The 26,080-nt window shown below is 38.2% G+C and overlaps 1 protein-coding gene across 1 annotated transcript in view; it reads right to left on the bottom strand.

The window, feature by feature from the left end:
• Positions 1-1,235: 1,235 nt before the first annotated feature.
• The window catches only part of cspg4ba (chondroitin sulfate proteoglycan 4ba), a 99,016-nt gene continuing 74,171 nt past the window's right edge, over positions 1,236-26,080 (bottom strand). The window contains exons 6-10 of the mRNA XM_039758523.1: positions 15,322-15,520; positions 14,727-14,858; positions 10,359-10,525; positions 7,268-7,451; positions 1,236-5,214 (exon numbers count right to left, since the gene is read on the bottom strand). Of these exons, the coding sequence (XP_039614457.1) occupies positions 3,164-5,214; positions 7,268-7,451; positions 10,359-10,525; positions 14,727-14,858; positions 15,322-15,520 (2,733 nt within the window). The 3' untranslated portion in view covers positions 1,236-3,163. The remainder of the gene's footprint in view (positions 5,215-7,267; positions 7,452-10,358; positions 10,526-14,726; positions 14,859-15,321; positions 15,521-26,080) is intronic.

Raw genomic sequence — 26,080 nt, forward strand, 5'->3', positions numbered from 1 at the left:
AAAAAGTCTGTTAGTATTGGGATGGGTGCACAGGAGGCTGAGAAAACAGAAAAATAACTTGTACGACTACATGCTTCTATGCACACGTGTAACTTGTATGAGCAAGTGCTTGTTGTATACTGTATACACTTATATGCTTACATACTGCGATTCCTTATTAAATTAAACAGCACATTTAAGTAGAACATATTTCCGTATACACTATATTTTGAGTAAACACTGTCTTCATTGGGAATTAGTTTAACACTTGCTCTGCTTGGTCATGTGTAAGAACTACTGACCAAAAATAAATACCAAAAGTAGCTAAAGTTTGCTAAGTGATGAAGATGGGAGGAAATGGCACACATGCTTACATGTGGATCTGTGCTATGAAAATGAATGCAGTACTACGACTTTAAACACACACACACACATCTGCATTGGCATTAGAATGTTTATTCGATATGCGGGTTGTCCAAACTGGAGTTTCTGATGTGTGTTTATTACTATCAACATATCTGCTGCATGCATGCATTTACAGATGTTGCGTAGCTTTATGCTGTACGCGATGCTTGGAAATACACAAATGAGATGCAGATTTGTTAAACCTAAAGTATCATCTGTGAGCCTTGCGCAGATTTAAGAGGAAATAACAAGTGAAGTTTCTGAATCTTATAAAGCAAGTTAATTACAATGAGCTGCAATAATCGGACCCTCCAGGATCTTATTCCGACAACCCTGTATTAGGGGAACGTCAACCCATTTCCACCAGCACTCCTGCCCAGACTGTGAAAAAGCAGCTGCTTGACTGCAAGACTGTCCTCCTCATTTCTCCTACCTCCAGCTAAGTAATGTAGAAAGAAGGGGGCGCAGAATTTAATTAGAAAAAATTGATAACAGGGTTCAAAAATTAAGTTCTGCATACAATTTTACACTTTTGAACTTATGTAATGGTTCAATTTTATTAGCTTTTCAATCATTCAAGCAAGAATTCCTTGCAGCACAATAGTGTGTCATGTCGTCATGTATGATGAGCAGACTGCACTTTTCTGTAGCCTAGATGAGCTTTCTTGTCATTTAAAGATCCAAACAGCCATTTTCTTAACCTGCTTATCCAGGGCAGGGGTGTGGGACAGCTGTAGGCCTTTCCAGCAAGCTTTAGGTGCAAGGCTGGAACACTACCTGGACAGGGTGTCATTCCATCACACACACACACACACACACGCTCGGCACAATATAGCACTTAACCTGCAAGTCTTTGGGAACAATTCCACGCAGACACAGGGAGAGCATGCGGACTCCACGGTCGATACCACTGCACCATTATGCTGTCCATCACTTGAAGCTGACAGTCTAGTCATTTTTATAAAATGGAGCATGAATTTAAATATTAACCTACTGTCAGTGTGCTGGTTGGAAAAGGTAAACTACAAATCAGGAGTGCTAGTGTTTAAGCAATTGGAATGCATGGCAGAAGAAATTACACAGCAAACAGGCTGGAGCTCAACTCAAAGTGTGGACTGCGCAATGAGTGGCCTGCAATTCAGTCCATTCTCAGAATGCACACCGTTTGGTGGTTGCCATCAATCTGAAATGTCTGAATCAATAAATCCAAACATATTCCCACTTTTTTAACAATAAAAATATCCATCAATCCATCTCCTGACGTCTCATCTAATTCCAAAGCTTATCCCAGTGACACTGTGTGTAGAGCAGGAGCCCGACCTAGACATGGTGTTAGTCATAATGTAGAAGAGTAGGTCTGCTCAATGTGGTGCTCAACAGTGTCACAAATATATATTGCAGAGTATCGCAGAGTGCGCGGTTCATTTTTGTGTCTACCAATCCAGTCATATTGGGTAAGGCACATGACAAACAGATTAGTCATGTAATCCAAAGGTAAGCCCTTGAAATTGTTTTTGTTTTTTTTTCTGTTGAGAGAGCAAATTAACCTGAGAGCTACAGTGATAAGAAGGAGTAAAGAACAGTTGTACAGCTCAGAGACCAAACAAACAAACAGAGATTGATAAGGACCTGTGGACTGGGTGGGCCCCTCCGCAGAGACTGGCAGTGAAAGAAGTGTTAGGTCACACGTGTTTTAGAAATGGTGCCTGTAAAAGACGAAGTAATGAAGTGTCAGTAAACTAAAAAACACACTTAATTGCATTTTTACCAACATACAGTAGGTCAGAATTCTGAATGACTCCAAGAGTTATCCACTCACATCTGTAAACAGCTATTTACTTTGTGCTGCAGCTGCCAAAGCCCAGTTCTAGCACTTTAACATACAGCATATACCATTCAAGCACCATTCTGTGGTTCAAGATGACCTCTACAGCTTAATATAAGCCTCTGTCACAGAGCTGCTCTTATCGCACAACTCACTTTATTTGTTTCTCTCTATGGTGGTGTAATAAAGGACAAGGCAGTGTTGTGCCCACACATGTCTGGTGCCAGTTTGAAGACGTTTCTCATCTCGCTAACTGAACTTTGCAACACTTTTGGTGGACTACTTTTTCATCAGGAGAAAGGGAACTCAAAAAATAAACTTTCTGCTGGGATGCCTTTACCACAGTTAGATCATTCTGTGTTAACCAAATGGTACTTCAGCTCTGTTTCAACACAGGCATGACCCACTCTCAGGAAGTACATCGAAAATTCTAAAAACATTTCAATGTTCCAGTGAAACTTTGCACAACTAGTCTGCTGACAGTAACACATTTAGACTGCTGTGCTGACAAAGAGAAGCTTATGACTGTATGACAAGTAGTTGCTTCAAAGCACCTCATTTGAAACAAGTACAGATTTAGTTTCCTTATCTGAGGCTTAATATACTGTATACAATTTTTTTACCAACCTCAGTTTTTTTTTCAGTGAAAACGTTCTGTGACAAAAATGATGGCCATCAGTCATATAATAAGTTAATTTACAAAAAGAGTGTTGTTTACCCCGAGGCAGATGAAGGCAGGGCTTAGAAAGCAGGATTCACTTACAAAGCTGCCATTTTGGACAGTGAGGACGTGCAAAAGATACAGTCCACACAGAAATCAAGACAGAAACTGCCCACAAAGTAATCAGTGCATTAAAAAAAGACAATTTCCTTCACTGGAACTGCTATATAACTGGCAAGGTGCCCCGAAGTGATGGAAAAGAAACCAATTAGGTAAAGGAGACAAGTCTATAACTAAACCCAGTACTGGTTTGGCCGCAGGGTGGGATTTGTGGTCCTGCAATGCTTCACTGTCTCCGGGTCGAGATTGTTCCAAGTACATAGACGGAGGGAGGTGTCAGTAGGGCTGCCACTGGCCAGGATGTTCGTCCCACGAGGACCCAGCATCATTGGGCTGGATGTGGCGCTGTTCTGCAGCGGTGTCACAGTGACAGATGGAACTGTTAAACTTCTTTCCACTGCACAAAGGTTTGGACTACTGGGAGCTGTACCAGTGTTGTTAGGATGGTTCTGGATCAGTGGCCTCTGTTTTTCTTTTTTGTGACGAGAAACCAAAATTAGCACAACAAGAATAATGGTGAGAAGAAGGCAAGCTAATACAGGAAGAATAATGAAAAGTGGGTTGGTGGCTTTGCTGGCCTCAGTCTCTGCCCTGACTGCCGTTATCTTGGTAGTACTCTCCCGTGGTCTAATGGCCGATTCTGTCCCAGTTACTTCAGGAACAGAGCTTCTATCTTGGTCCCCCCATCTGTTTTTCCCTTTCCACTTCTGGACTGGCTTGACCGATTTTTGAGTTACTATTTTAGGTTCTGTTGTTGTAGGAAAGAGTGACACCTGTGAGATGCTGTGGTTATTACCCAAGGTCAGGGTGGTTAAAGGGGGTTTTAAGGTACTGTACAATGGGACCAAAGATGGGTCATATGGTATAATAGCATAGACAAATTCCCCCACTGCAGGTTGAACATTATTTGCACGCAGAACAAATGTAAATGAGTCATTGAGAACATCGTGGCCTGTCATATTCGCACTGCTTTTCAGTAGCACAGCTCCCACCTTAAGTTCTTGAAGAGTAAATGAGTTTACAGCCTCCATTGTGCCTTTAGCCTTTTGAGATTTCAAAATTTTGCCATAATATGGTGGTACAGATATTACAAACTGAGGATCACTGCTGCTCAGCCTGGCCAGTTCAGTGGCATTCAGCATCTCCAACTCCAGTTTTGATGCAAATTCATTTAGAAATTTCAGGTCAGATCTCATTATAATTAACGGCTTAACTGTCACATTAACAACCTGGTCTGTCAGGTTACTCTCAGCAGTGAAGACTGCAAATTCAAAGGAATCCTCCGAGGCAGTAGAGTCAGTAAAATGATAAAACAGCCGACCTTGGTTGATATCCTGTTGACCAAACAGAAGAACTGGACTATTATCAATTAAGAGCTGTCCAAACTGAGGAGGTCTAGTGACCCGGTACTCAATGGCAGTACTTCTTCCATTGGTTTCTGCAGCTAACTGATCACTGCTGACAAGTACAAAGGACTGACCCTGCTCAAGAGAAAGGCCAGTGTTATTTGAAAGGAAGACTGTAATAGGAATTACATCCAAGTTGAAGAGTTTATAAAGAGGCCGGTGTTTACCATCCGTAACACTAAAGTAAAACACTCCAGCGGATGGACTTCCATCTTGAACAAACCATATTTTGCCACTGTTAATATCTGCCTGAGTGAAAGTTAAGATGGAATCATTTGTTGAAATGTCCATCGCAAGATGACCATTATTTGGCTTGCTAATGATGGTATATATGAGCTCTTCTGGAGAATTATCCTTATCAATGACATTTAAATGTTGAGGGCCAATTGCTTCTTTACCACCCTGGACAATGCTGAGTCTTGGAGTTTTTGTTTTGAGTTCTGGTGGCTGGTCATTGATAGGAATTATAGTAATATTGAAAATTTCTTCTACCACATCACCGTCATCCTGAGGTCTGATTGCTGTCTTACTCTTTAGGTTAAGCCACACCTCAAAAGTGAAGCTGTCTTCTTTGGACTCGGAGTTATCGTGGAAGTAGGTAATTCCATACTTGTTAAGGATGAACTGAGAAAAGTTGGGTTTTTCTTTGGTGAGATTGCGTTCTCCAACAACGATGACGCCATGCCTAGGTAAGGAAGTTACTCCGTACCAGATTTCATAGGCATGTCGCTGCGTCTCGGGGAGTTTCACCAAGAGGTTTGAGGCATCCAGTTTACTTTTGTCAATGTGGACTTTGTCGCCTTCTGTCACCACTGCTCCTGTAACAAAATATTTTATAAGTTTTTTAATATTAGGTATGAAGCTGGCATAAAATATTTTAAATACTAGTAAAATAGGAAATATTTCAGAACAAATAATGATTTTGTTAAAAATAAGTTAATATGCTCTGCAAATGGAGGAATATTCCAAATAAGATTAAATAAATATGCAAATAAATAAATATATCAATCACAGTGAGCATACATAATTAAATGTGAAATTAATTAAATATGTTTTTGTGCTTATTTATGTGTTGTCAAACACACAAGCCCCTGCGGTATCTAATGGATTAATGAGTAGGAAAAAATGGGGAGAAACATTAAAAATGTAACACTGGAATTAACAACTCTTCCATTTTCACCTTTAAAATGAAGGCACACCCACAGGAAGATAGCGGACATTACTTCCATGACTCCGCCTCTTCAGCCTGCATGGCCATATAAGCCAGAACTTAACCAGACGTTGGTATTCAATCTGAAACCAGCTAAACAGGGGGTCTGACCTCATGGCAGCTAGTAACTCGAACTATGGCAGAAATATGCTTACATTGCTTGTTCTTTGCTTTTTACACCTTGATTTTCATTTTCCTTCTTAGGACCCTAACACTTTCTTGTTATTTATATAATGTATTCACAGTATATACATTATTTAATTATTTATTCATTCATTTATTTCAGTGACCCCACAAACAGCATGAAATGAAAACTGTTATTTTTGCCCATCAAGGCTGAGAGGGTGGGCTGTAGTGAATAATGCGTTTTAGGTGGTGAATCGTTGGTACAGTGTGTGAGCACCACCCATCAGATGAAGACTCCTGAGACGATCATAAATTGACGGATTCTTGAATTAAAGAAGTCACTTTGTGCGGTAATTCTGACAGACATTTTCTTTCACTCATGTCTGCCACAGGCATGTACTGTCACAATTTTGAGTATGTACCTTACTTGCTACAAAGAATCCTGACACATTTAATCATTTATGTTCAAACATCATTGTGTTTTTATTTATTTGTTGTCACATTTCATATTTGTATACTTACAGTGTGCAGCTATAAGTAAGAAAAATATGTTTTTAAAGAGATGTATTTCAATGGATCAAAGTAAATATCAGACTAAATGCTTACACTGGACATTAACATATCACAGGTCACCAGGAGCTTTGTCCCTGTGCCAACAGACCACATTTAATTAACGTGTACTTGGGCTTTATTTACCGTGTACGGTTCTTACTGGTTTTACAGGAGCTGAGACAGTTTTTACAACTGCAGAAGACATTAAAACAACTCTAAAAGTAAGTATTTGATCCATAGTGGATGACTCCTTGAGAAATATGATATGATTCTACTTCTACCCAGGTATTTAAATAATTTCCAACTGTTTGGCTCATGCTTAATTTGCTACTTTTTCAGTCTTTTGTATTTTAACCTTTCTTGTAATGTTTTTTGACTTTGGCACTTGCTCTGATTTTGTTAGCATGACTTTTGAACTTATAGTTAACAACCGTCCTTCTGTCTTTGACTCCTGATTTTAGAATCCCTCTTCAATTCAACTCCTGGTCAGGTTTCTAACTAACCTTTTCAGGACAACTGCCTTTTTTCATGCCAGGTGCTTGAACTTTTTCCTAGGATTGTTTAATTGAAAATAATCCAAACTCCAGGCGCAATGACTCATACTAACAGGGCCAATTAAGAGTGGCCAATCAAACTAACCTTCACGTATTGATCATATATAAATTGTAGAAGGATAAACAGAGGAGCTGGAACAAACCCACAAAAACACAAGGAGAATGAACACACTGCACACAGCCAGTGAGTGGACTGAGATCTGAAGTGAGTCTACTGGAGCCGAGAAGCAGCCATTCCAGCAACGATAACTCATCACATAAATACTAATGTCATAATGAGAAATGCAATATTGCAGTACAACCGATGCCAAAATTCAAAACAAGAATTTGCCTTCACTTTTTAAACAGAGGAAAATAGTTGACATCCAAAACTGAGGCACATTTCCTTAAAAAAAAAAAAAAGATCAAGAAGTGCTTAAAAGTCCTTACCACTGTTTTGTAGAAGTTGACTGCGACGTTCTGCCCCTGTGTTGTCATAAGAGACAGTGATATTAAATATTTCAGTTTCAAGACTAGCAGGAGAAGACGACACCTTGAAGAGGAAGGAGTCCTGTAAACTCCATCCTATGGAGTCCTGGTTGTTCTGTTCATATGCAATTAACCCTTCATCAACCTTGTAAGAAAAAGAAGAACAAATTACATGAAAATACACAATGTTTTGTTTTGAACACAATCCTACATGAACTTGACAATCCCAAAACAATTTCTACCAACATCATACAGTGCCTATATGAAGCATACACCCCCTTCCCAAATTATAAATATGAAACAGAAAATAATTCATCCTTTTCAAAAGGAGTATTTAGTAGATGCACCTTTGGCAGCCCTGACAGCCTCGAGTCTGCGTGCGCAGGTCTCGGTCAGCTCTCGACACTCCCAATTGTCCCCCATTCATGATTGCAAAACTTCTCAAGCTCTGTCAGGTTGCATGGGGATTGTGATTGAAGAGCCTTTTTCAAATCAACCCACGAATTCTCAGATGGATTGAGTTCTGGACTCTGATTCGCCCACTCCAGTGCAGTAACATTTGTTGTTTTGAAGCCATTCCTGTGTAGCTTTGGTTGTCGTCTTGTTGGAAAACAAATCTTTTCCCAAAGCGCCAATTTCTTGCAGACTCCATCAGGTTTTCCTTTATTCTGCTGCACCCTCATAAGCCTTCCAGGGCCTGTTGCACAGAAACATCCTCACTACTTGATGTTACCGTCACCATGCTTCACTGTTTAAACTGGTATGTAAATGTGCAGTTTTTAAACATGCGGTTTAGTCTGATGACCAAAAAGCTCAACTTTGGTCTAAACAGACCATCAAACTTTCTTAAATATGTCCAAGTCTCCCATTTTCTCTTTGGCAAACTCTACCCAAGGTGTTATGTACAGTTTTCTCTTTGCCACTCCATAAAGCTGTGACTGATGAAGCACCTGGGTAACAAGTCGTTGTCTACACAGCATCTCCAATCTTTCCACTGTAGCTTGTAGCTCCTTCAGAGTTACCATAGGCATCTTGGTGGCTTCCCTCACTAATCATCTTCTTTAATGGTCACTCAGTTTTTCTGGATGGACAGATTTTCAGCTGTGCCATACACTTTCCTTTTCTTAATGATTGATTTAACTTGACTCCAAGGATATTCAGTGACTTGGATATTTCCTTTTCTCCATCCCCTAACGTGCTTTTCAATCTCCTTTTCATGGAATTGTTTGGAATCTTCTTTGATTGCGTCATACTGACTCATCACAAGTTGGACCTTCCAGATTAAGTGCCTTCAAGTGATCATTTGAAACCCCTGAACTACTAACAGGTGATCGCCATTGAACTAATTGTGTGACTTCTACATCCAGTTGGTTGCACCAGTGAGGGGCAGAGCCTACAGTGGCAGCATCAGGAAACAGACCTGTATAACCATCACAAGGGCAACTCATGCACACACTTATTTGGGGCCATTATAGAATCACCATTTGAGCTAACATGCATGTCTTTAGAAATGTAGGGGGAGCCCACCTAAACAATGAGAGAATATACAAACTCCATAAACACTTAAGAAGACCAGTGAGTGCCACACCAAATCATAAGATTCTCCAACCTGCTTAGGCCTATCCCAGTACCAGTGGGCACAAGGCAGGGTACAGAAATGGGCATGATGCCAGTCTGTTGCAAAGCCCACTCATACACTCACTCTTACACAAATCCAGTTTGTAATCACCAATACACAGTTTTGGGGGATTGGGAGGAAGACCCTTACAGACACAGGGAGAACATACAAGCAACATTCAGGTGTGGGATTTCAAACTGTGACCATGGCTTCAAATAGCAGCAGCACTGAAAACTGCACTACTGCACTGATTGTTATGTACATCATTAGAAACATGGTGGTGCAGGAATGAATTACATAAATAAAACGAGTTATACAAAATTCATCTATCCATTTTCTGAAGCTAGGTGAATAGTCCACCTATCTCATCAACACCAGAAGTAAGCCTTGGGAAGGGATGCCAGTCCACCACAGGGCACACTGTTACTCATGCCCACCACTCACATTCTGGGCCAGTTTAGATTTGCTTGTCAAACTTGGGTACTTTGAATGTCTTTGGAAAGAGACCAGAGCACCAGAGGAAAGCCACACATAACTCCATGTGACAGGGAATCTAAAAGGGGCCCAGGCACTGTAAGGTAGTAACATGACCCACTGTGTAGTCCATTCAAAACAAATAATTAATTCATCTGTGCACTAATTATAGCCTGTGGTGGGCTGGCGCCCTGCCCAGGGTTTGTTTCCTGCCTTGTGCCCTGTGTTGGATGGGATTGGCTCCAGCCGAACCCCGTAACCCTGTAGTTAGGATATAGTGGGTTGGAAAATGACTGACTGACTAATTATAGCAAATATTCAGAATCCACGAACAAGAATTAGACTGAGCAGTGCACTCATTTTTGTGAAATGAAACTGGATGACCCTCAGCAGGCTGGAAGTTCAACTGTGAGATATCCAAACAGTCAGCCTCATTTACGCCCATGGACTGGCACTGCCCCAGCTTTTGACTGGACTGCTGATTAACGCAGGCTTCATAAAGCACACTTTCACTAGCGAGACAATGTCTAAAGGAGAGAAAGTCAACAAACCAAATATATCTACACATGAGAAGTCTGTTATTCCCAGATTTACATGAGATTACAGTTTGAATTACTCCTTGAGGTTACTACAGTCCTCCTTTATGCAGCTGGGTGGGCAGGGTTGCTCATCAAACACTGATCCTTAAGTATCCCAGCCTACCAAGACAGAGTTTTAATTGTACTCTAGTGGCCAGTAAAACTGAGGTTAAAAAGCGTTACTTGTAATTTGAGTGATTATGGACAGCACAGTATGTAAAATGAAAAACAGGACTAAAATGACTGAATACTTAAAGCTCTGAATTTTTTTTCTCCACTGAAAGGTAGCTCTATGAATTATACTTTTGTGTCAATTTACTTGCAGTAGGTGATATAATCCAAGAACAACATTCAGGTTTTAAAAAGTATATGCAACACTTACCATGGCTTGTGTGAACGTGGAAATCTCTACTATCGAGTTATTAGGACCCACTCGAATTAGCCTCCCCAGTTTGGGTGAACTAACAATGGTATAAGATATTGTGCGGTTTCCTGCCATATCATTCGTAACTGCTCGCAAGTTATCTGCAGAAATGGTCGTGCGTGACCCTGAAAGAAAAATAACAGATCAGTGGAGCAGCCCAAAATTTCCAGGAAATCCTAAGAGTCACAGAAACACACCTCAGTGTGTTATACAGAACATTAAACATTCACCTCCATTTCTCAATGAATGCTATGCATTACTTTCTTTATCTCTGTGGCAATGATAAATAATTGAAATATGAGAGCTGTTAAATAATTAAATACCACCTAAACATAAAGCCAACGCTTTGGGGCCTACATAAACCACATTTCAAATTTGAAAACACTTTAACCCTTAAGCTAGTTTCCAGCGAGGACACATAAGAATCTAACATGGCCTTCTTGGTACAAAAGCAGTGGAAGTTTAAAAAAAAAAAAACGCCACTCACAGTCGTCATGTCTGCATGAGATAAAATTACAGAAGTGAATTCAATTTGCAATTGAAAGAATGCCTACAATGGGACAGATTTAATGAAGTAAGAAAAGATTTTGCAGCTGCTCACTTCTCTAAAACTGTTAGAAGTAGGGACCAAAACATTGAGGGATACTGTCCTGTACAGCTGGCTGAACTTTCAGAATGATTGACAGCTTTGCTTTTAATCAGTGCCCTATAAAATGCTGAAGCTGACAGCCATGTTTATGTTACCACCATTGGTTCTGTCTGACTGACAAGTTAAAATTCCATTTGCAACAGACAATTATAAAGACTAGTGTTAATCAACATGTGAAACTGGCAGCACTGAACATGTAGGGGTGCCAACTCTAAACACTGTATACCGTTTCTGAGATCTCTCCTTGAAGTAGTATTAACATGGGCAAAACCAGTGTCCAGAATGGTTAAAACTGTTATGTGTCAGACTGGATTTATGTGCATTTTCAATTTGATAATTATTTTTGTCATTTTTAATTATTATTTTTCTTTATGTTTGTGATTTAACATTTTTGCATTGTCTCCTGAAATGCTCTGCCATGTGCTTTAGTAGTTGTGCCCCAAAGGAGGCGGGGCCACTCTGACATCACTGCTGCTGACTCCTCCTTCTAGCTTTATATTCTCAATCAGAAGAGACACCCAGCAGTGGAGTGTTGAGGCTGTACTGGAGTTTGCCACAATCATTGTTATTTCTTGATTTTTCTGGTTTCTTAGATTCTGTCTTGGACTGCTTTTTAGGCAAATCCATTTTTGCTCTTTTAAGCCTTTTGTCCTTGTTTTTCTTATCTTCAATTTATAAAGATTAGAGTTTGGATTGTCATCACAAGACAGAGTTTTTATGGTTTTTCTCCTTTGGTATTTTTTGTAAATTCTGAGACTTTATTGTATTGTTTGTTTCTTTTAAATCTCCCCATTATTATGCCTGCAACCTGCATGTAGCAGTTTGGGATATTTCTGCCATGGGGCTGAGCCTCTTCTAGGCTGTCCAGGAAAAGACCTGGCCTACTTTTGTGACTTGTTTTGGAGGCCTCACACCCTTTCACCATGTCTGGAACCTAAAACAAAATTAAATAAATAAATAAACAGCATGTGTGTTTTGAAATGATATAATTGTAGACACTAGGATCTTTAAAGCAACACAGCACAGGTAAAGGCCTAGTGCAGGTGCTGTTCACAAAAGCGTGTGATCGTCAGTACTTCTTTTGGCAGTTGATATAAAACATACATTCATCTAACACTGAATGCTCATCTTTAAGTGTAAGATCTCTAGATCTATTCTGGAAGCACTGGGCACAGCATAGAACACAGCTCTGGACAAACTGCCTGCCCTGTGCAGGGCACACTTACTGTATTTACATTCTTCATTCTTTCTCACATCGGGCCAGTTTAGAGTCATGACTAAACTTAACACTCATTTGTTTAAGAAGTGGGAAGAAATCTGGAAAAACAGGAGATCCAGCACTACTAACTCCTATGCCACCATGGCACACTGCAATAAAAACAATTCTAGTCATTGGCTTCTTACTATGCTCTGAAATAATCCGCCATGTTCAGTGGCTGTCAAACAGAACAGATCCATTATAACAAGGAAAGTTTGATAAAGGGCCGAAGCTTGGGACCTCTGCTTAAAAAACCTCTACTAGAGACGAGTCTGAATCAGCAGTCAGTCAAGCAGTGGTTTATGCTTTAGCTCTGAATGCTAGATCTGAACTCAGCCACACAGCATTATTTCAAATGTGTTGCCTACAAGACTCTAAACCTACTGGCTGTGTAGCCGTAATAAGTCAGTTACAACTGATGTTTAATCAATTAACAGTTTCATTATTAAAAACTAGTAATGACTTTACTCTTTCTGTGTTCTCAGCTGTCTAGGCTCAAGGGTCATTTTTACCAAACTGCTTAGCCTTGTGGAAAGTCAGCAGTTTTTCACTACAAAGAAGGGTCCCAGTTGGCCATTTTCCTGATAAGACAGTTATACTGCTTAAAATCATTTCAACTCTAATTATTCTGGAAATAATTTTGTGTTACTTGTGAAGGATTTGCACAGCTACACACTGGGGAAGGAGAGAACAAAAACAAATCTAATTTGCGAGTGCCACTCTACAAGCGCCACACTGACACTGTAGTCTTTGAGATCTGGTGCCGGAGGGAGCTGCCTACTGTACCACTCGTCTAACCTCGCATACACCTTGCAGCAGTGAGTGTTCATCATAACTCACTTAACTACATGTTCACAGAAGTGTCCCACATTCATTCTCAAGCCCACTTAATCCAACTCAGAGGAGCAGGAAACAAGAGCTTATCCTGGCAGTTTTGGGCACAATGCAGGAAAAGAGCCTGGACAGTAAACCAGTATAATAACATAGTTCATTCACACACACCCCCCACACTCACACTGGGATCATTTAAGAAAACCTACAAGGCCCTGAGAATGGGGATGGAAAATAGGAGTACCCAGAAAAAAGTGCAGAAATGGGGAAAACATGCAGACTCTGCACAAACAATCAGTGTGTGCTGTTGGGCCTCCTAACCTAAGGATATGATAACTTATGCTTTAACAAATATTTTCCTTTTTATTTAAACATCATTCACACTTTCAGCCTTACAGTACATTGATTGCTCAAATGTCTTAGAGCTGCAGAAAATAAATTATACTCTGATAGGCAAAACAGTGGAGGATAGTACTGTGTAGATCATATTTTATTTTACTTTCTCTTGATTTTTGTGTATTATTTTATTAATGCACTTTTTCCCTTGCAAGTCTGGCTTTTGAAATAAACAGAAGTAAAAAAAAATTACATGCAAAATAAAAAAAATGTTTATTTAAACTTAAAAAGCAGAAATAAGGAATTTGAAAGACTGGCTAATAATAGTATCTACTGAAAATATTATATCCTGCTGTAAATACCAGAAAGAATGAGGTGTGACATTAACAAAGTGCTTTAAATATTAATGTCACACTGCCAAAGGAGATAATCTTTAGTCTGCACACACACACCTGATACATACTTCAGGTGCCCACTGCCATGGCAAAGCCATGGATCATCATTAGTCTGCACATGCCACACATAACCACGCGCACCCCCAACCCATGACTTTAGGTGCCCAGTGCCATGGCATAGCCATAGATAGTCTTTAGCCTGCACACACACACACCTGACCAGCTGGTACTCGTGTACCTGCTCTAAACTGCATTAGCTGACATGTGACTGAACAACAGGGTGGGACAGCTGAAACTAACATGGTGGCCACTCAGTGCAAAAATAACAAGTTAGAATTTGTGTCACCTTCTAACGTGGAAGAGAGACTGTGGCATTTGATTTAAATGTCAGCGATATCATTTTATTGGCTACTGATTCTATAATACAACATGTCAATTTATTAAGTAGAAAATTAAATGCAACTGTGGCATGTTCCTTAATTTATAGCACAACTACTGCCTATAAAAGTACATTAAAATGGGATGGATTTAATAATACAAACTTAGAATGTGCTAGAAAGTCACACTATTTTCTTTTGTTATCTGGAAGTAATGATTAAATGATTAAACTAAAAACTTTATTTTCCAATAAAAAGCATTCGAGTGAAACTGTATCATGCACTGAACTGAATACAGATTTTACAGTGTCTTATGAAAATGAGAAAAAGACATCTACAGTACAAGGCTCCCTGCTTTGTAACTTTAACGCCTAACAAAATCATCAAGACCTTTAAGAGAAAAAGTAAAATCAGCACACTATAGTCACTATACTTAAAACTAAATAAAATCTTACATAAAAGAATGCATTTTTCAATTACCTGGGAAAACTCTGAGGGGTGTATTTGACTCCATATTGATAACAAGAGTTCTGGCAGTGATGCTAAATATCTGTCTTGGAGCGAAGTTCATACCATCATTGACCTGAAAGTTAAATCCCCCAGACATGGCGCCTGTATAAAATAAAGAACACCTGTAGATTATAAATGAACTGTGGCCACTGATAATGTCATCATTTTCAATTAAATAAGGTTATAGTGTTTAAAAATCTTTGGTAGTTTTATGTAAATCTAAACAAAAGCATTGTTATGCTTTAGAACAGGCTGGGGATATTTGCTGCTTCAGGACTTTTGATGACTTGTCATAATTGAAAGGGAATATTTTGAAATCAAGATGGTCTTCCTTCCCAGCATCAAGCCGATATAAAGTACTGCATTTGAGAGAAATTCTGGGCATGACTCTAAAGAGCAGTTAGCAGATTTTTTATCTAAAGAGACTTAAAAATGAGTGGAGTGGCTCTAAAAATAAGTTTTCATAGTGAATTAGAATTTCTGGCTTAATTTGACATTGACCGTTCTTTCATGTATCGATCTTTTCCTCAAGAATGCTTACCTTCTCTTTAAGGATAACACTTACCATTGTGCACAAAGACCAGCTGTCCCTGGTTGATGTGCTCCTGTGTAAAGTTGAGGATCCTTCTGTTTGTAGCGCTCTTGAGGGCGAGGTGGCCATTACTAGGCGGGGTGATTATGTACTCTAGTGCTGCTGGTGAGGAGTCCTTATCCTCTGCATTCAGATCATCACCAGTTATCTCTGTAACCGAGTCCACCCACACCTGCAAAACAGGCATACCACATTCAACACTGCCATATGGATATATCTTCAAAAGCTTACAGAAAGATTTTAAAGATGCTAAATAAGACTAGAACACACCTTTGACGTCATCACTTTTTAAGCGTTGTCTCAAGATACTTAGAGTTTGCAAATAAATTAATTTGTGAAAAACCTACCTATAGACAGTGCCCTGGCTTAGCATTGTTCTTTAAATCCCTTTCATACTTTGCTAATTCTTTTATAACTCAACAGCTGATGACAACTCAGCACATGGCACTAGTTTTAGAAAGCCACCTGAATTTCTAAAAGAGATTTTGCATTAGTTTTCAAATAAAGCACATCATAAAGTAGTAATTGATGCTTACAGAGAACACTGTGGAAGTTTAAGGATATAATATTGATAAAGGCAATGGATGTCATTGTACAACACATGCACAAACTATGAGTTACAATAAAACTGTTATATCCTGCATCTTCAGACTCTACACAGATGTAAACTTGGACTGAATCTACAGACACAACTTCAAGTCCATTACATGCCTATTGATAATTTCCTCCATTAACACAACATTAATAAAAATAAAAAAAAATGTACACATGCTAGAGATGCACTGATTGATCAGCCAGTCTTCACAAGCGGATGCTTTTTGTGTTCAGTACACACTAGGATGACTGGCTGATAGCTGGCTGGCTAGAATACTGTAATGAAATGTTACTCAGTGAAAATAATCCAAGATAATGTCTGTTAGCTCAGATTACAAAGCTAGTTATATTGTTTTTATATTCTGACACGTGCCAATGCAAATTCACCTTGCAATTTTTCTCTGTAATTTAAAACTAAAAGTGTACCTTAAACATTTTTAGCTCTATTTTTAAAAACTATATAGTTTAGAGATCCATTCAATATTTGAAGGAGACATTAGTTGGTTAAAACACTTACTGTAGGGTAATATTTAATGGACAAGTCATGTTAACTTCAACTTCAAATAAAGCTTTAATTTTCCAAATATATCCCTCCTTTTTTAGATTTTCACAACTTTTAAGACTACTTATGTGAATAAAATATATAAATACTAGCAACTTGGCGCGCGCTACGTTGGATGACCACAGTTGAAGGACTCATTCGTAAGGACCTCTCGTCGGGTGTCTCATTGGCACGCTTTTGCCTCTTTCTTTCACGATCACAGCGTAATCTGTCTTCTCTCTCTGTAGGGGTTTCAGTTGCCTTTTGTTGTGCAGTAGAGATGCGTCGTTGAGGTAATCTGTGTGAATGCTGAGTGTCCGTTTCTTGCGAGGGTCTGTCGGACTGTCACGCCTTTGCCTCTTTGCTTCGTGATCACGCTGTAATGTGTCCTCTCTTGCAGCAGCAGGTTTAGTTGCGTTTCGTTTCGGCATTGTTCCATAAGGTCTCCTCCGTACAAGTGCACATGGGTAGCTGAAGACGGAAAGGCATAGTGGGCATAGTGAAACACACAAATTGGTGACCAGGAGAACCATCCGACTCAGACGCGGGGCTCGAAATACTCAAGTGCACATGTTATTTATAATTTAAATTTTTTTATTTTTGTTATGAACTTCCCCAAAAGAGTTGATCCATGTAAATAGTTAATACCGGTAGTATATGAACAATATAATCTGTTGTAGTACGGGTGTTAATTAGTGTCACACCTCATAACCTGCATACACCACGTGTTTGGCTGTAACGCCAGAAGCGCGGTGGACGCTGTAAGGGTAGGTTGCGGTTTCTGTTTCTTTCGTGATTTTTTTATTTCATTTTATTGATTATTGAATAGGCAGAGGGGAGAAGACGTTAATGTGACGCTCTGTCTATTTCTTTACTTTTGTTTTGAAAAGATTTTCGGGATCAGGAAAAATAAAAGCAAAGGGGAAAGGACAGGAGCGGGGTAAGCAGGAATTCTGAGAGGGGACGGACTGGGGCTTTTCTACAGGGCGGCTATACAGCCAAATGGAACGCAGACCCAGACACGGCGCTGGGCTTTTATTATACAGATTATTGATTTAAACTTGTCAATGTAAGATTTTTATAATTTGAAAATTCCTGTAAAATAGCCTTTGTTACGTTGTTTGTAAACTCCTTCAAATAAATGTCCAGACTTTGCTAATATTTATTTTTCTGTACTAATCCAGAATTTGCCACTGAACTGGACAGCAATAATTATTCTGGTACCAGATAACTGTCCCTGTGAACTCCAGATGATGTCAAAGGGTGTAATTCTATTTCATGAAGTCAACGAAATGAAAGGTTATTCTACAACACTAGCCTAGACATTTCATGCCACCAGATGCACCTCGTACCTTACTTTGGCTCAGAGGTAACAACATCTGCTTTACTTTCTTCAGTTCTCTGAGACAATCTAAATCAAGATCCTTAAGAAGACTCGGTGGCTAACCACCCAGAGTAATGGACTTTATCAGTGATATTTCTAAGTAAGTCCTCTCTCTGTCTGCATTTTTTCCTCCACACTCTGCACTGGCTTCTTTCACGACCACAATGATTCTGCTACATGGCATTTCCTTTCTTCATCTTCTACCCCTTTTATTAATCTGCACTTTAATTTCTAATGATATTGCTTTAGGTTTTGTGACATACACGATAATTTATATTTATAGATACTAAAATATATTAAAACAACTACAGTATGTATGAATTAACCTCATGAATAACTTCATGTTCTACAGTACACATAATAACAATGACAGACAGCTGTTCTGTGTAAAGAAGTTGTATGATGTCCGCACTCCAGCAGATTGGTTGTTGAATTTGCGTCTGCACCAGTGTGTTTAATGTAGACTTCTCAAATGACTCATTAACCAAGATATCACTGTATGTGGATAAAGTTCCACACTAATAAATAAGGAGTGCACAGTGGAGTTACGCATAATGATGTTGACCAATCAATGTGACTAATAACAGGCATCATCAACATAAACAAAATTGCCACAACCAAGCAAAACTAATTAATGGAACCCACAATAAAAACAAACAACAAGATGGTGCTGGATTGACAACATTATAATTACAATAAAATATATCACGAATGCATAAACAATCCCGAAATCTATAGCAACTATAATAATTCAAAAAAAGGGATCTCAAAATTTAGACTACAACATGTGGAATATGCAGAAATTTATTATTTTATAAATTATTATCATTTTTCTTATCCTTTTTCTTTTTGATTTTACCTTCCATCCCCTAGGAATACATTACTTTAGCTACTTTAAAATGATGAATAAGAGCTTTTCTGATCATCACAGTAAAATGCATTGAATCCTGTTTATGTCTGTTTCCCACCATGTGCCCAGTAATGTTATGACAGGCTCCAGCCCTCCCCCATGACCATGAACTGGATTATGCAGTCTTAAGAATGAATGCATTATTTAATATCACTTATTAATACAGGTGTTCTTAAACATTTGAATCTGAGGACTCAAATAAGAAAATTGATGTCATACTGGGACCCAAGAAGGTTAATATTATCATAATGGCACTGAAGCCATACACAATGAATAGCAATGGTCATATAATGAAACAAAACTGTAAATGTTCTTTGTTTCCTTTCAAGCATACATCTCACATGAATATTACTAAAGACAATAGTGGAAAGTAAATGTATTGTTAATAAACCAATAATTATATACCAGTAATTCAAAGCAAGAAGTACATTCCTGAGGTATATCACTGCCAGTGTAAATGCTTAGCTTTAGTAAAACTGAGAGAAATCCATTTTTGGGATGCAGTGCAAGGATATGATGATTTTTGAAAGGATACTATGAACAATCACGTAACTTACCAACTTGATTAATAGGACTGGGAAGAAATAAAGTAGTCAAAAAAACAATTCAACCAGCCAACCAACCATTATCCAACCCACTATATCCTAACTACAGGGTCACGGGGGTCTGCTGGAGCCAATCCCAGCCAACACAGGGCGCAAGGCAGGAAACAAGCCCCAGGTGTCAACCCACTGCAGGGCCAAAAAACAATTAATATAAACATTTTATTTTGTTTATCTCTCAATAAATTAATATCAAATGAGCTCCAAAATGAACAATACATTTTTTTAAATTAATTTGCAAATAGCATAACAAATAACTTCTAATCATTCTTGTATATATTATAACATTCTTTGTGAGTCACTTTTGATAAAGTCTACTAAATAACAATAATAATACTATACCCCACTTTTCATTTAACAAATAAACCAAGTAAAAAAGTATCTCAATTATTACTAAAAAAATGTATGCACTAGTTGTATTTTATACTTGTTCTTTTGTTCTTTTATACCAGTTCTTTTGTCTTGCTGATGAGCTGCAGGTTGTTGTCCTTGCACCACAAGTCCTTCATGACTTTCCTGTTCTTTGAATCATCTCCATTATTAATGCAGCCTATGATGAATGAGTCATCTGAAAATTTCTGTAAATGGCAAGTGTTGGTATTGTGCTGCAAGTCTGTTGTGTAGATCGTGAATAGGAAGGGAGACAGTGCTCAAGTCCTGGGTCCTGTTTTCTCTTGTTGCATATTCCACAAACTGGTAAAAATTGGTGAGGGTGGAGGAAAATATAACATGGTTTCATTACATTACTAAAACATGAAAAAGGTTTCTGTTTTAACAATGTGTTTACTGTACATAGATCACTGTAGACATGGAACACACGTGAAATGCATGTGTTCCAAATAACGATATAGTATATATAAAAAGGTGTGATTTTGCTTGACTTCTCACTCTATACAATTCCAAGCAACTGACACGCAGGTAAACAGGCTTGAGCTGAGAAAACTGTGCGCCGGTGGGGGATGTGATAGTAGGCTGCTTGCAGCATATCAACACATTTAAAGGACAAAAGACGCTGATGGAGAGGTGCGAAGCGATTTAAGGTGGGACGGATCTACGAGTTTTTTCGTAGGCTCTGGTAATTCTAGTGTTAATTGCAACATGTCTGGGGTTGCACAATTTTTAATTCAGAAAACCGGTGTGTCCAGTCCTTTTTTCTTGCTGCTTTCCCTTCTTCTGTCTACCAACACGACTTTAAACCTATCCAGTGCAACCGTTTAGTCCAGAGTTTCAGCTCCAAGCCACATCTCAGTGAAGCACTTACTTTAATGCTACTGACTGACATCTTATTGAATGCTTGCAGCTTGTCTTAACATTTGGATATTTTCTTCCATTCTTACAGTTCTAAATACCCAACAATCACATCCTTCACCAGTATGTTTAAATTTATGAAAAAGATTTAAACATTGTTATAAGAAGGAATTCTTCCTGACTGAGACAAATTAAACTTCATGCAAAATCACAGGCTCAGATTCAAAGTGTAGTGAACTTATGATGATACATCAACTAGTTGTGCATGCCCACGGAAACTGCTTTTAGCGTACAACATAATGCATATAACCCAACTCAATTCACTCACCCTTCATAGCACCCTGAAAATCATCACAGTTTTGTGATTCATTCACCTCACACACTTGTCTGTCATTCCCTCCTGTCTCCTCCTTTCTGACATACGTCTCTGTTTATCAGGCATCTCAGTTGATAGTTTCACTGGTTGTGAGAGGGATGGGTGGTTTCATTGGGAATATTTTTTATATTTTTGTGCCACAGAAATGAAAGCTCCCCATCCCCACAGTGCATCACAGAGTTGTTTGCATACTACCACAAAAATAGTATGGTAAACAGAGTGCAGTGTATCACTCACTACAGAATTCAGGCTTGGGCAAACTGCTAATTTTCATGACTTGACCCATCACAAACATATCCATGGTTTAAGAAACACTGCTTTAATAAAACCTAAAATAATTTTAATACTTAAACTTACAGGATTGTGTCTTTCTCTTAGTTAGACTTCAGTTGGGCTGGAATTTCAAAGGAATAAATCATGAAGTAAAATAAATACTAAAATACTAGCTTAACCCAATAATCTAAAAGCTGACATTGCTTTTTCAAAAGAGGCCCACTTGCACCTCAAATGCTTCTTTGGAATGAGGAAGTATTTGGTGAGACAAACAGTTCATTCTAAACTCCACTCCAGAATTCAAGGAGTGGCCATAGTAAGTTGCTTCCCAGTGATGCAACCCGAGTGATTACTGAACCAAAAAAAAGCTATGTAACTGCAGCGAAACTCGGCTGATTCTAGCTAATCTGTGTCCAGCTGGGAAGCCAGTGCGTTTGTCTTTTTATTTTATTTTTGCTAACACCTTATAAATTTATAATTCCTTATAATTATTATTCCATTCTTAACTTAGCCATTAATGACTCATTTTCAATATGGTCTAGTGATTCACAGTTTCTAAAACGTCAGAAGTGTCTGAGACACATGCCTAAACTACTGACCTCAGCAATTTTGTTGCTGTGTTTTCTATTGTGCCATTTGATTCTACTGGTTCCCAAAGTATAATCAGTTGTTTACTCATAATTTTATTTAATTTTTTACATCACGTCCCTGTTTTGTAGTGATGCTGAATGTGCTGTGCCATCTGCTAATTCTTCCTGTTGGCCAATATTAATGTACTGTATTGTGCTGCATTTTAAATTCTGAATTCACAGCAGGTGCCTCCTGCATTTCAATTACTGGATAGTCCTCCTTGTCATCGAAATCCCATATATACATTAAAAATATATAGTTGACTCTGTGTTATCATATTATCTCTATGATTTTGCTACTGAGTTACAAAACTTAATTTCTCAAACTCAGATTACCTATCATCAACTCCTGCCACATGCCAACCTGCCAAACATCTGAGATTCTCTGTTACCAACCTCTCAACTGCTCGTAAGATTTCTTGTCTAATTCTCAGCCAATGCTCACTCAGCATTGTGGTTTCTAAGCTCATAAAATCTGTTTGTCAAGACCAATCAAGGGATAAAATCAAAGTCGGCCTTCACACTCATCTTTTCTGTGTTGCCCTATTGGCCTTTATTCTCTTACTCTTCTGTATCAACGATTTTGATGTTGATTTCCCCGGACTTATACACTCATGTCAATCAGTTCGCATTTACTTGTGTAGGCTCCTCAAAGGTTCCTCGTTATTTAACATGGATTGAGTGTTCCTGTAGTTTAGCATTTACTTTGAACTGTACTCTTTGTTTTTTCCTTGTAAAGGACCTTCTAATAGTTTGATCCATGAAGAAAATTATTACACAATATAAACAGTGATTGCTTATATTGGTGCAATGAAACTATTATGGTAAAAAAACAAAAAAAAAAACGGTCATGTACAGTACCTGTGTGATATCTCATGTGCCAAATGGCATAGCACCCGATGCTAATCTGGACCAATAATATGGTAAATCATTACTTATATCTTCGGTAAAAGTGATATTGTTATATTAGCCAAGTGTGGGTCCAATACTTTGACAAAAAGAGTTTGGTACTATTAAAATTATATGATTATATACTTTTTTGTTTTGGTATTGTTATTTTTGGCACCATTTTGTAAATCTGTATCTGCTGCAATTTCCACCATTTTGCGGTGCTCTTGTTCTAGTGCTGTTATTTTTGTTGTTAGCACCAGCTACATGATCTTGCCAGTCACATGACTGGATGTCAGCACCACAGCATGACTTAAGGTGGTGTCTGAGATTAGGTAAGGGCGTTCAAAGTTTGGTGCAAAATATGAGAAATGTTTATTTGTGACATACTTAAATCATCAGTATTGTAAAGCTGCATTTTCCCTGTGGCCAAAAAATGTAATGTTACTGACACTCTCATTAAAGCTGTCAGCAGATGGCATCTCCACATAGAATAATATTCATAAAAATGAATTCTGTGATTGCTCCATCTATCTCTGTCAATATATTTTTACGAGGTTAATTGATATCCAGCATTTCCAAAACATTCCACCTTTCCAGAATGTGCGTGTCGACTGCCAGTCTCTGCCTGAACTCCATCTTTTGGCTGCTCCTAGTGAGCTAGTAAAACTCACCATCTCTCCTAAATCCTGCTGAAGTTAGGAGTGGTTTCCTAAATTAGGAAAACTAATGAAATGCTTTTACTCCTGGTCCTACCAAAAAGGCCCAATTTTTCATCAATCTAAGATTTTTGAGCCAATTAGGGCAGTTTTGCCACTTTGAGACGCTTCATAAATATGGGTACTGGTCCGTATTATAATGTTCAATCTTGGGCAGGTCGTTATCTAACCATTTGGCCACAACAGGTATTATTTAAAGCCACCCATGTTAAATCAGCACAACAAATGTATTAAAAATTAAATTAAAATTAATTATTTTATTTAAATTAATTTACATTTTATGAATTAAATTTAATTTAAAATTTAAATTAAATTAAAAATCAGTACAAATGTACTCTGTATGGGTTCACGCTGTGCACAATGCTGCATGTCTCCTCTCTGACAGAGTACTCAGACTTCTTTGTACCAATGGCAATATACCTGCATAATAAGTCACTGTGACTGTATTGTAACTGTTCTCTTAATATTTAGTCAAATCTGGAGGTTTCTTTCTTTTTAGTATTTCTGGTGTATATTTGAGAAGGCTGTTGTTGTTTTTTATAATATTTATTAATTGAGCTTCTGTAAAAAACTAAGTTTCCCCTTTGGCCCAAAAAGTACCACACTGCATATATAAACTCTTTATATTTCATTATTCTTCTCTCAAATTATCACGCCTGCTATTTTAATCATACAAGGAAGCATCATGGGAAGCTTAATGACAGTTTATAAAGTTCCAACAGCAGATGTTCAGATTATAAGAATATAAATTATTTACTAAGCTTTTAAGCCTAACATATCTAGAAGTCCTCCTAACATTTTTGTTTCACCAATATGCAGCTGTACTGTATAACATTAAAAGCCTAATCATAGAATTTAAAATGCAAAGAGTTCCTCAAAAGGCTGTATTTCAAGAAGGCTGCTTGAGATAATCGAAATAATTTATTCAGAGAACACTCTCGCTTTTTAGGTTGTCACCTAGAGAATTTGCCAACAGCTTCAGCTTTTCAATTTAACATACTTTAATAGGAAGAAGGAAAAAGGGAGCACATCAGCCCAGCAATCTCGAATAAACTGCCTGATAAAGTCAGCTGTGGTGCATAGTGAAAGACGCAAGTTGTAGGAAACTTTCTTGCACAAACCAGCAGACAAACGCTAAACTCAGAGGAAGGTATTGGAGGCTACATTAGGAGAACAAACAAAAGGAAGTTATGAGCTAAACCAGACAGACCTCAAGAATAATGCTGAGGTTAGACTTTTTATATTAGGATGTGGACAACGTCTTTCACTTCTGTACTCAACACCTGACAATTACTAGGCCATGTTATCTACTGCATCCTACTGCTCTCCAAACTTCAACCAACCTTGAATTTAATTTACTGGATAATTGTAATAATTTTGAAATAAAAGGTGAACAAGAATAAGGCAAAAATTAATTTGTTATTAATATTTAAAAATACCACAATATAAGGGAAACAACTAGTAACAGAGAATTCCACATTAATACTCTATTCATCCATTTTCTAAACCCAGATATCCAGGGTAGAGTTGTGTGGAAATTGTAGCCTATCACATTAAACATCAGGTGCAAGGCAGGAATAATCCTTGGCAGGCTGTAAACATGCATGCGCTCATACTTCAGGGACCAGTCCCCCTAACCTTTCTGTCTTTGGACTGTGGGAAGAATCCAAAGCACCTTGAGGAAACTCTTCTGGACAAAGGGGAGAACATGCAAACTCAACACAGGGGGCACCTGGGATGGGCCTCTTGGTATTTCTCTATTTCTGTTCTCTTCTGCTTCTGGAGGAGCCATAGTAGGCCATGAAATAAAAAATATAAGTAATAGAGGCAAACATTGTACATCTACAAAATCAGATTGGAAATTCTTAAATCTTTTACTCAGATTTTTTTTTTTTTTGCTCTTGTCCCTAGAGGTGACAACAAGAAAGAAAATGAACAGGCCTCACAAATTGATCAGACCTGTAAACCCCAGATCTCCACATTATTCAATCTGTACAGGGCTGAGAGACAGACTGACAAGGTAAAAAAAAATTAAAAAATGATGCTTTTTAAACGATAATGACAATACATAGAAGAATTTCACAACATGAATTTGATGAACCTTTTTTGGTCGTGTAGTTAAGGGCCTAGCCTGATTTCCTCCGATTTTTGTTGTCATTGGAACTACATCAAAACTTTAATTCCAGCCAGCATGTGTTGTATGTACAGTGGTATGTCATTTCACATCCTTTAATAATGGCCTAAAAGTTATGCTCACTTTAAAAAAAAACAAAACGATTTTTGTCTGTCCAAGCTCAGAGGATTTTGAACTGTTTTTGTTAATAACAAATTAAGGACCACTTAACAGTTCAGGCCACACCAGAAATCTGAAAAAAGTCAATGGACTGTAAAGTATAAACTGATTTCCAGTTTAGTCCCTCACAACAACCTGCAGTGTGACCTTGAGTAAGCCTTCAATAAACAAAATATATTTCAATTGGGACACATTCGAAAGGACAAATTTCTCAAAATTCTATCGAAAGTTTTTCTTCATGCAAAAAACTATAGACACATGGGATAAATTACCAA

Source organism: Polypterus senegalus, chromosome 7 (genome assembly GCF_016835505.1).
Source record: "Polypterus senegalus isolate Bchr_013 chromosome 7, ASM1683550v1, whole genome shotgun sequence".
NCBI classification, from domain to species: Eukaryota; Metazoa; Chordata; class Cladistia; order Polypteriformes; family Polypteridae; genus Polypterus; species Polypterus senegalus.